Source organism: Drosophila yakuba, chromosome X (genome assembly GCF_016746365.2).
Source record: "Drosophila yakuba strain Tai18E2 chromosome X, Prin_Dyak_Tai18E2_2.1, whole genome shotgun sequence".
In the NCBI taxonomy this organism is placed as follows: Eukaryota; Metazoa; Arthropoda; class Insecta; order Diptera; family Drosophilidae; genus Drosophila; species Drosophila yakuba.
Window position 1 is genome coordinate 16067411 of NC_052526.2, and position 11115 is coordinate 16078525.

Genomic DNA, 11115 nt, shown 5'->3' on the forward strand with positions numbered 1-11115 from the left:
AAAGGAAACGCCTCCTTGTTGGAGAAAACTGCCCATTGAAATAAACATATTGGCCATTATTTTGTTGTTGTTGTATTTTTTAATTAATTCATAATAAAAGTTTCTATTTTTCGGTTGTTTTTTTGTTTTGTTTTGTTTTGTTTTCGACGCTTAGCTAATATATTTTTTTTTATATATTATTTATATGTATATCTACAATAGTTATTAGCATTATCATTATTAAATTGTTGTTTGCTTTCTTTTTGTTTCGAATCTGCTCAATACGCAGAACCATTTCTTGTTTGTTTGTTGGTTTGTCAAGTTAAGATTTAAAAAAAAAACTCAAAATTACACTTATATACGTGTTGTTAGTTCTTCATTCCCCGCCCCTCTCTCTCGTGACTGCTTTCGCTTCGCTACGCTTAAATAACAAAAAAATTGTCGCTTTGCCAAATAAATTATATATGCATATATAATAAAAAATATATATATGATCATATATCGTAAAGACATTAAAGGCATACAAAAAAAACTAAACTAAAACAAATCTAACTGCAATTTATATCGGAGGTTAAAGAATATGGTGTGTTATTAAATATAAATTTTTATGCTTATACATTTTAAATTAAACAAAATTAATAGCAGTTTTAGGTGTGGCCGGGCGATGGATTTTATCGATAAATAACTACAAAACAAGATATACAAATTGCACCAATTAGCAGGATACCAAGCCGTTGATCAGCAGATTAAACAAACATTTCGATCGCACGGTAAAAATAAATAGAAAAACGGCGTGCGGGTCGTTGGGTTACCAACCTATATATACAAATAAATATATATATAAAATTGTCGATTTCCTCGTCCCGAGAAGCGTGCATTCGTCTCGACTTGACTCGCATTTTGGTTGTCATCGTAATCATTTTATCATCATGATTTCTCCTCCGTATTTATGTTGGGTGGTTGTAAATATACAATCTTTCATATACTCTATTTATATATATTTATTTATATATAATTTGTATATAGTTTAATTAGCTTTTTATTGCAGTTGAGTATACTATGTTGACTTGTTTTTTGTTGGTGTTGTTGCTTTGCTGGTGTTGTTGATCCTATTTCGTTTGTATATCTTTTGTTTTGTTTCTTTCGATTCGATTCGATCCGTTTCGATTCGATTCGATTAGATACGTGGCTTTATCCATATTGCTTCTTGATCTTGATAAGTCGGTTCTTGTCGGCTGTAGTTATCTTCTTCTGTAGTTATCTTGAGTGGGGTGTTTTATTTGTGGCTATTTTTCTGGCTTTTCCTCCGTCTTGCTTTATGCTTATTTAAGTTTATTTTTGTTTTTAATTTACGCTTTGCTAATTATAAATTATGTTTTAGTTTTTTTGTGTTTCTTGTTAAAGTTCTTGTTGCAGCTGTTGGTTGATTTATCCTGATTTGTCCTGTGCCAAGTCCATGCAGTCCGCTCAACCATTTACATACTGCCACTATATAGTTGGTTGGGAACTGGAACTCGATCCGAACACAAGTGAATCGCGGGCTGGTTGTGGTGGTGGGGAGAGATGCGTCGCCCAGAGGAGAGAAGTAGGAGGATGGAGCAGGATGCACGCGGTTTCTCAGTCATTGTCGTGGGGCCCCCGCCAGTCGTCGTCATCATCTAATCCATTTTCGGATACCCTCAATATATAGGGGCTAATCCGGGCCTGCGAAACGAGGACAAAGGCTAGCTGCTGACGGCGGCCACAATGGACCAATCATCATCGCAATCATCATCAGCTGCGCCAGAAGAAGCTCTTTTTGAGCCTAACAGACAGCTTGCGATGTACGCGCAGCCTAACCTGCTCCTGATCCTAAGTATCGTCTGACATAAACGCGTTCTGAGTCTTCGACTCCTCAATACGGCGGATCTGGTGACGTAAATACATAATTCTGCGAAGGATAATAGATAAAATGTATTGGTTAAGAGGACAACTGTCATTTAAGTGGCATTGGTTCACTCACTTTTGTTCCTGCAGGGTGGCATTGATTTCGGTGCTTCGCACCAGGCTGCGGGCACACTTCAACTCCGCGCATATCCTCGTGCAGGTGATGTCGCCGAACAGGTGTGTATCCTCACAGCACTTCTGCGCCTTCGAGAAACAATGAAAAACATTTACAATCAGTTCGAGTCCATGTATCGAGTTTGTATATATATGTTCAGAGGTCGAGTTAGTGCTCCATTCGCAGGCAAATCCTACCTCACAGCTTACCTGACGCTCCAGCACCTCCGCCTGCCAATTGGTCACATGCGCAATCAGATCGGCGCGGAAGTATTTGGCCAGCTTGGGTGAAATCTCGGGACCGCGCAGGTTTGCCGCCTGTCCTGAGGAACTCACGCAGCTCTGCAGCGAGCTCAGTGTGGCCGACGATGTGCCATCCACTAGAATAACAATAATCATTGTTTAGTATTGTTAGTAAAAAGAAAACTGCGAACACCCTAGAATTAGAATACGTACATTTCCGCTGCTGTTGGGCCTGTTGCGCCGCCTGAAGGCTGGCTGCTGTCGCGGCTGCCGCTGCGGCGGCCAACTGTTGCTGCTCCAATGCCGAGCCACTCAAGTCCAGCTCCTGTGTGGGCGTAGGCGGTCCTTCGCCTCCCGCGCCACTGTTGCTGCCCATCGAGGTGATCACACTGATTCCGCTGACGGCGCCCAGGCCGGGCACGATGCTTTGGCTACTATTCGCTCCACTGGAGCCGGAGGAGGCGTTGCCGCCGGGCGTGGCCGGTGAGGCATTCGGGACCATCACTCCGCCATCGAGGGTCGTTTTGAGGCCAAAGGGTGGATTGCAGGTGTAGGCGATGTTCACATTGTTCGTGTGGCCCACAATCGTCGGTATGGGACTCTTGGTGAAGCTCAACGAGGGCGACATGCTGTGGTGCACATACAACGGCGAGTCTCTGCAATGTTGAATTTAATAAATTTTAGCTCATGGTCATACATACAATAAGCCTTTTCTCGCTTACCGCAAGCTGCCGGAGACCGAGTTATTGACCGAATTGTAGGCGTGATTGGACCCATCTGCCGCAGAACCAACCGAGTTAACGCCGTGATGTGATTGTACATCGAGGCCCAGGCCCAGGTGCATCTTTTGGCGCATTAGTAGCGCCTGATCCTTGCCCTTGGCACCCGGTGGCAGTGGAGCATTCGAGTTCAAATGGTGCTGGTGCGGATCCTGACTCCCCAGTGTGGGCACAGTTGTCTGCAATGCATATAAATAAGGTTACAACCACCGCTCAGGGCTACCATGAAGTCAAACTTACGCCAGAGGTGGAACCAATGTGTCCGACAACGGAGTTCCTCAGGCTGCTGCTGCTGGCATTGCTGCTGCTGCCGCCGGCACTGTTGCTGCTGTTGCTATTCAGCATGCCCGACATTGTGGGCAGCATTGTGGCGCCCGTTACTGGGCCACCGCCCGCTCCGCTGCCGTAGTGCAGTCCCCCCGCCGAGCCTGTGCCCGTCGCCACGGATGCGGAGGAGTTGGCAGTCGGGTGGGAGGCCAAACGGGGCAGGGCATTGCCCATTGGCTGATCGCTGTTGCTACCGGCACCGCCGCCACTGCCTCCGCCTCCGCCAGGACCGCCTCCGTGTGTTGTGGGCGTGCCGCTTAGCGAGTAACTGGCCTCCGAGGTAGGCGTGGAGTCGCCGCTTATGTCCATGTCAGCATTGTCGTTGTGTCGACCTATTGGTAAGATTTTTTTATTCGGTTAAATTAATTGGCGATATGGAATTAGCGGTATGCTCACCATCCAAACGCCTTCGATGACTGGGCGGACCGCCATCGTTGTCGTAATTCCATCTCAGTCGTGAATTGTCGCGCGAAGAATTGGAATGTTTGTATGCTGCAATAAAAAACGCAAATTTTGAATCATATATTTAAAACTTATAAAGCAACTAACTCACTTGATCTGGAGAAACGATCATCGCGGTCGCGATCGCGATCCTTGTCGCGGTAATCCTTCTCACGATGCTGATCGCGCGGCAAATTTCTGCAAGCATATAATACATTAATAAAGATGTTTAATGAGTACTAGGGTGCTCTTATTACAGATTTTCCCCAAGATCTTTGCTGGTCATATTTATAATGCCATTGCGTTTACCTTTCTCTGTCCACCCATTCCTTTGGTTTCTCCCATTGAGAGATTTCCGTCTTGCAGTTGTAGTAATACATTTTGCCTGAAAGCAAACCAACATTTTCGTTTAGAGGCTGGAGAAGAATAACCCGCCATAGATGGACTCACCTGATGAGCTGACATGCTCGCTCCAGTCGCCATAACGCGCCGTCCGCTCACCCCGATCGCTGCGATCTCGTTTGTCTAACAAAAAAAGGTAAAACATATGTTTAGTTGATGTGGAAAATGTAGGGTACATGGATGCTTGGACTTACCTGCGTACTTGTCCTTCTTGTACATGTCCCTGTCGCGATCGGAACCGCGATCCCGCTTGTCGCGCAAGTCGCGCAGATCTCGGTCCCGCTCCCGATCGCGATCGTCGGACCCGGATCGTTTGTCGTTCTCCCGCGAGGAGCAGAGCTTGCCGCTGGCGTTGCTGCCTCCGCCGCCACGACGATCCCTATCATGGTTGGTGCGATACGACGACTCCGAGTCGCGATCGTTGCCACGCCGATCACGTTTATCTATGGAGTAAAGAATAGAGCATATGATGAGGTGTACAACTCTAATTTGCAGTTGAGTCAACTTACCTGAATATTTATCCTTCTTGTAGACCTCCCGATCTCGATCCCGCATCTTCTGCATAAAGCTGTACCGCTCGCCGCTGCCGCCACGCCCATTGCCGCCACCTCCGCCCCGATGATCGCTGCGATCGCGCAGATCGTGCGAACGGGACGATGGCGAATCAATGTCCGGCGACTGGGAGCGGTAGCTGTTGCCATTGTTCAATGGTCCGCCGCCATTGCCGCTGCTGCTGCCGCCGCCGCCGCCACCTCCTCCAGCGGATCCGCCGCCTCCTCCACCGCCAGCGCCTGGCGACAGGTCACGATCGCGATAATTGGAGGAACGATCGCGTTCGTAGTCGCGCTTTGAACTGCTGTACTTTGAGCTCTGGACGGGTAAATAGAAGCGCACACAGTTTTTAGTCGATTTACATTCCCAAAATTAATTGCACAGTGCTACAAAATACAATGTTTGTCGAGTACTCTTCGAGAAATCGCAGTAAGGATTAAATACTTCAAGTAAATTGCGAATTGTAATTTAAGTTAAATCATTTTGTATTCCAAGAAAAGGGATTAATATTGGAAATCCTTGCTGAATCGCTTGAAAAGTACAAAACCACTGGTATATTCAGTGTTGCATTATTAATAGCAGTTGATTTAAGTTTCGGTTTAGTTTGAACTTTTGAAGTTATTTAATTTTTGGGGAGCAGGGTGGTTGGTTAGTTGAACTAAATCTACTCAATAGGAAAATCATAAGTAAATGCATAATGCCAGCTACTTTTGCCAATGTTCTCGCTTGTGATTATTGCCAATGGAAACGAAAGGATACAAAAGGAAAGTTGGGTGAAATGAAACTCCGATGGTTTGAGAAATCAAATGTGTAATCGAGAAGAATTTTGAAATGTGTCGTGTGTTTGGTTTTTGTTGTCGTCTTCTGAGTAAATTATATTTTAATTGAGAGTAAATAGGTTTTTCAAATTATTTGTCTTCAGGTTATCCGAACTGAAAATCCATAATTGTTTCTATTTAAAGATAAAATAAAATTATAATCCATGTTTTTGGTCCATCGTTTGTTAATAATCAAATAATTCAATAATATTCCAATCCTTGATTGTTCAATAATCATAAATTGTATAATAAATAATCCTTTATAATTGAGTGGTGTTTCATTGTTTAAGAGATGTAAAATAATATTCCTTTTCAGAATTAGGTGTTTGGTATGTAAATCATAATTTGTTGATAATGTTTTTATAGCGGCGATTTGTGTGTCGTTTTATTCAGATTTTTGTTTAAAATATACGAATTTGAATGGAGGATTTATTGCTGCTGCATGTTTTATGTCCTGTTGCCTTATTTTAATTTTATTTTTTGACAATGGATGAGTAGTTTTATTTGTTCCTTTATTTAAATGTTTTCTTTGTTGCTTTTTGAGTTTGGTTTTCTTTCGCTCAGTACGATTGTGTTGGCACTTTAATGGTCCTTATTCACTTTATTTCCTTTTCTTATTTAATTTTAGTTTTATTTTTTAACCATTATTTTCTGGGATCTTGGATCTGGGGATTACTTACTTCTAGGCGACAGAGACCCACTGCTGAAGGCGTTGAATTCGCTGCCAGCGTCGCTGCTGCTGCGCTGCTTTTGCTGCTCGCGATATTGTTATTGTTATTATGGTTGCTAATGTTGCTGTTGCAATTGGCAATTGTTGTTGTTGAAAGGGAGAGATCAACAGCCATGTTGTTGGTGTTGGTGCTGTGGTTGCTGCTGCCGAAGGAGTTTTTGTTGCTCCTCATAGATAATTAACTTATTCGTATTAGGTTTGTATTTGAATTAAAAGTCCAATTGGTCGCTTGTTTTCGAGGGCACAATGTTATTTGGCTTTGGCTTTGGTTTGTTTCCTATTTGTTTTGCATTGGTTATTTGTTGTTGACTTAATTGATTGTTGTTGCTTTATGTATGAGGCACATTTGTGTTTTTGTTGTTATCGTTCGTTGATAATTTCGTTAAATAATTTGAAAATTCTTTTCTCCTTAAGTCGCACATTCATGTTGTTTTTTTTTTTAATACTGATGTATAATTGTTTACTACGTCGTTTTTAAGGCTATTTGACTTTGATTAGGTTTCTATTTCTTAGGCAGAGTTTAGAAATTGGTTATGAATTCGATTTCTATTTAAAATAGTTTGACAAATTTGTATATTTATATATCATTCATATATCATTCGATTTAAAGCATTTGTTTGTGCTGTTCGGTTAGATATTGTATTTGAATAATTTCTTTCTAAATAGGATATTTTGTTGATTAATCGAATTTGAATTGGATTTGTTTTGGATCTGTTTTTTTTTAGCTGTGTTGCGTATAGATTCGTTTCTCAAGTTAAGATCAGTTCAGGCTGCAATGCCGCGTTTTTGAATGGGTTAAAATGAAACACGATTCGGTCAGTTCAAAAATGGATGAGGTTACGGGAAAGTAAGATCTGGGATGCACAACAAAGACAGCGATTGAATGAAATAATGAGAAATATGAACCAAAAATAAATCCAGAATCCAGGCTATACAATTTGCAATTTTGTTGATTTTTCTCTTTACCAAAATATCAGCAAATGACAGAGGGGAAATCGATGGTTCGATAAAATACGATTTACATTGGCTATTATATTCTTTTTTTTGTGGCTTTTGGGTGCACTACGAATGGAGCTAAACTACGAAACTAAAAACGTTCACTAAAAGCTGGCATGTGAATGTGATTAATTGCGGAGTTCGAGGAGGAATTTCGGATCGTCCTGCTTACCTGGTATGATGTGTGGCTGGTATGCTTCTCAAAGTACCTAGAAAATGGTGAAGAAAGATGAAAAGTTCATTAGTTTCCTTTGAAATGGAGTTGGGTATATAAAACACACTTTAGAGCACACTTGGTTGGGCTAGTTAGTCTGCCATCCTTTGTCTAAATAGATTTACAATTGGCAGTGCCTGAATTTGTGTTTCAAAACTAATTTAAATGTTAAACCCACGGTGCTTTAAGGGAAAAAGCCATTTGTAAATCGATTTCCCAATTCCGATTGAGCTGTCTTTTATCAATAGAGGCGCTTATCAATTGCCGGCATTGATTTGTTGACAGTCATTAATTTTAGTTGCTCTGGGTTCAACGGACAAACGAAAGCCGGCTAAAAACCGATGGTAAATAAACAAACTAAATGAAACGCGATTGATAAACAATGGATATGAACTTATTTTGCAGTGCAATAAGCAACTGTAAATGTTACAAGAACGAATTTTTTTTTTTGTGGCCTTTTGCCAGCTGAGCGCGTGCGAGCGAGAAGCAACTATTGTGTGGTGAAAAGACGAAAAACACGAATATTGCGAGAATGCCGATGGGAAAGGGGGAAAATCAAAGCAATAAACAAAGTTAAAACAATATATCGACGAAAATCTTTTAATTAGGGTAAACGGAGAAAATTGGCGAGTAAAATGGAAACGCGGGCACTGCGAGTTAGAGCGAGATGGCAGTAGGACAGAACGTAAACAAAAAAATATACAATTATGGGTGTGCGTGTGTCTGTGTGTGTGTGAGTGCGTTGGGAATCACTGTTATTTCCGATATTACGGTAGATTGCATATTATATTTGATATATTACCCATCGTTCATACGCTGCGGTTTTCTAGCATGCATTACCATCAATGCAAGTTTTTCGCCAAATACGCTGCTGCTGCTTCTGTTGGATTTCCCTCTTTCTCCTGCTTCTTCTTCTTCTTCCGCTTCTGCTGCGTCTGCTTCCTCTTCTCCTTCGTCGAAGAGCTGCTGCTGCTGCTACTGCTGCTTCCTCTTCTCGTGGCGAAGATAATGCAGCCTTATTCCGATTTGATCCAATATTCCGGGGCCTTTGGCGCCTCCTTTTTGCTCCACCGTCCGCCTCCGCCGCTTCCTCTTCTTCTTCTAACCTGCCAAGGCACGCTCGCTTGTATGTGTGTGTGTGTGTGTTGTGGTCTGCTTGTATGGGAGGCTCTCAGTGGCATGTGTGTTTGTGTGCTGTTTGTCTGTGTGGCCCCTGACTCGGTGTTTGTGTGGCGTATGTGTGAGTGTGTGTGCCTAAATTGCGGTCGCCGTTTTATCGGCTTATTTTGCTGCCTCCTAAAAGTACAAACATTCAAGGCAATCCTTTAGACAGCTTCCTTTTTGATCTCTCCTTAATGCAATTAGCATTCGGAACGCCTTTAATTTTTCACTTAAAGCACACACGGCATTCGCCTCTGCGTGCCCGAGTGTGTGTGAGTGTATGCGTGCGTCCGTGTGTGTGTGTGTGTAGTGTCGCTTCATCCGTATTTCGTTTGACTTCTTTTCAACATTACTCGGTTTTTTTTCTTTGAACCTTACCGCAGTTCGCAATTTGCCGCTCGCCTTCTTTGCTGCGCTGTAATCGCCGCATTTATTTGCTCAGCATTGAACGACAATTGTTTAATTATACGGCGACTTGCTACGTTCGCTTTTTGGCCTCTATACTTGATGATTTTTTCAATTCTTTTGCATTACGCTTTGTGCGGTCTGTTCGTCGGCACGGCTGTGTTGAGTTTGACGGCAATCGGTCGCTGTGTGCGGCTATCTCATTCGCGCTGGACGCTTTGCGGGCGTGCGAAGAGCTCGGCTATATGAGCCAATTGGCTGGTTAGTGTGGTGTACTCTAGGTGGCGCCGCTTTTTATGGTATTTTTTAGTGCCTGCTACCGCTAGGCGTTGGACGGAATGCAAGATGGTCTCTCTGCGATGGGGGCTGCCAACTCGGCTTGGTTTTTAATTCTGATTTGGTATTAAGTGAAATAATATGTATTTAAATAAAAATACAAAATTATTTTGACATGTAATATTTTTTTAAAGTTGTAGTGGTATTGAAAAATAATTGTTGTTAAATTATTAGTTTCTTATGCATTTGGTATAAAAATACAGTTTGATAGTATTTTTTCTGGACGGCCACACTGGTCAACAGTACTCCTACCGGATGTATCGATTCACGATAGGCCGACTTAGGAAAATCCCGATACCGATAACAGCGGCTGAAGAATTTTAGAATTTCTTAAATATATATTGTTTAATTTCTAAGCATTTTCAAGGAATGAGTTTAAGCGACTGCAACAATAACTATATATATTTGACGGGCAGCGAGGATTACGCCCTTAATTTGGCAAAGGTGAGTTAGAAACACCTATGTAGCTCGGCTTATCAACATCGAATTGCAATTCTTTTAGCTATGCGAACGCTTTGCCACCAAAGAAAAGCGCGTTTTACTGATCACCAGTCGCCAGCAGGGAATGGCGAAACGTTATCCATGGGAGGAGGCCCATAGCTGCAGCAAATACCTGACCATTCTGCAACTGGTGGACGTGGAGAGCACCCCGCTCCGCATGCTGGAAATGCAGGATAGCGCCGAGTCCTTGCGCAGTCCCGATTTGATAGTCTTTGATCTGCAGTCCCTTGTCCTGGATGCACTACTGCGCCCCGTGATGCAGCAGTGCTCCACGGACAAAATGGTCCGACACATTGCCAAGTGCTCCGCGTCCTTTGTGAATTACCGCGAAATCCTGGCCAACATGGCGGAACAAAAGGCGGGCAAATGCATCGACACCATTGTGGTGATGTCGCAGGAACCGTATCCCATGTCAGCGGCCCAGTTCAAGCTGCTCATTGGACTCTATTTCCATGGCAACGAGTGCCACACGAACTTCGCCAAGCTCTCGGCCAAGATTATGGTCTCCCAGAGATTCGCCTAGACGGAGGACAGGAGTTTGCAACCACTGCAGTGCCTTACAGAGCTCCACATCTTGGTAACCAGTTCCTGAGGCTAAACCTAGCTGACAGTATAATAATCATAGTTATTCACCGTATGCTCTTGCTTTGCTATCAATGAGCTACTTAAAATCCCCTTTCTCTACGGTTAAAACAGGAAATTTGTCAAGTTCGACGAATATTTTCAAAGCTGGAAAGAATTTTCCAAGTTCGAACGAATTTTGAGTTATGTCTTTAAGAACCAACAGTTATGGAAACTATAGTACCATTTTATTGACTTGAAAGCTATGTGTATGGCATTCCCAAAAGATATACCCACATGGAGTTTGTTGTTAAGATAAAGAACAGTCGAATATTTAAGAAAGTAATTTGTTAAAAGGTAGTGCACGGTGTATTATATGAGAATATAATACTACGACAGTGCGTATCTTTCGAAAGAACTTAAGAAAATATCCCCCTACATGGCATCCATGCAAATCGTTACACGAAAGCCAAGAAATCGAATGCTCGATCAAATATAAGACTTTATTATAGCATACTATTTAGTCTAAACGGGATTAAAACTACCAAAAAAAAAGTTGCTGATATTTAATTATAATATACATACATATAATAATAATAATATTTATTATGCTAAACGGAAATCTCAATT

The 11115-nt window shown here is 42.3% G+C and overlaps 2 protein-coding genes across 6 annotated transcripts; one reads left to right on the top strand and one right to left on the bottom strand.

The window, feature by feature from the left end:
- Nucleotides 1-543: 543 nt before the first annotated feature.
- LOC6525616 (WW domain-containing adapter protein with coiled-coil homolog) lies at nucleotides 544-9265 on the bottom strand. Of its 5 annotated transcripts, none has more exons than XM_039370086.2 (16): nucleotides 9061-9265; nucleotides 8324-8817; nucleotides 7480-7516; nucleotides 6262-7081; nucleotides 4721-5081; nucleotides 4406-4654; nucleotides 4260-4334; nucleotides 4119-4194; nucleotides 3922-4007; nucleotides 3765-3860; nucleotides 3282-3700; nucleotides 2985-3220; nucleotides 2476-2918; nucleotides 2230-2399; nucleotides 1982-2103; nucleotides 544-1909 (listed from the first exon to the last, which is right to left on the bottom strand). In XM_039370086.2, exons 4-16 carry the CDS (start codon nucleotides 6481-6483, stop codon nucleotides 1831-1833), a joined length of 2634 nt encoding a protein of 877 aa, XP_039226020.1. In that variant the 5' UTR covers nucleotides 6484-7081; nucleotides 7480-7516; nucleotides 8324-8817; nucleotides 9061-9265; the 3' UTR covers nucleotides 544-1830. The 5 variants fall into 5 exon arrangements, with proteins under 5 accessions (XP_039226020.1, XP_039226012.1, XP_039226014.1 ...); XM_039370078.2 differs by having other exon boundaries at nucleotides 1982-2109; nucleotides 9061-9264; XM_039370080.2 differs by having other exon boundaries at nucleotides 1982-2109; nucleotides 8324-9264.
- Nucleotides 9266-9695: 430 nt separating this feature from the next.
- LOC6525617 lies at nucleotides 9696-11001 on the top strand. Its single transcript, XM_002101416.4, has 2 exons — nucleotides 9696-9867; nucleotides 9926-11001. Exons 1-2 carry the CDS (start codon nucleotides 9793-9795, stop codon nucleotides 10445-10447), a joined length of 597 nt encoding a protein of 198 aa, XP_002101452.1. The 5' UTR covers nucleotides 9696-9792; the 3' UTR covers nucleotides 10448-11001.
- The last annotated feature ends 114 nt before the right edge of the window (nucleotides 11002-11115 follow it).

Bases quoted from the DNA above. Each gene is read 5' to 3' on its own strand.
- LOC6525617 (XM_002101416.4), top strand. From the start codon at position 9,793: ATGAGTTTAAGCGACTGCAACAATAACTATATATATTTGACGGGCAGC. The intron at 9,868-9,925 runs GTGAGTTAGAAA...CAATTCTTTTAG, and splicing joins ACGCCCTTAATTTGGCAAAG to CTATGCGAACGCTTTGCCAC.
- LOC6525616 (XM_039370078.2), bottom strand. From the start codon at position 6,483: ATGAGGAGCAACAAAAACTCCTTCGGCAGCAGCAACCACAGCACCAAC. The intron at 4,655-4,720 runs GTAAGTTGACTC...TTTACTCCATAG, and splicing joins CAAGAAGGATAAATATTCAG to ATAAACGTGATCGGCGTGGC. The intron at 3,221-3,281 runs GTAAGTTTGACT...TATGCATTGCAG, and splicing joins ACATTGGTTCCACCTCTGGC to ACAACTGTGCCCACACTGGG.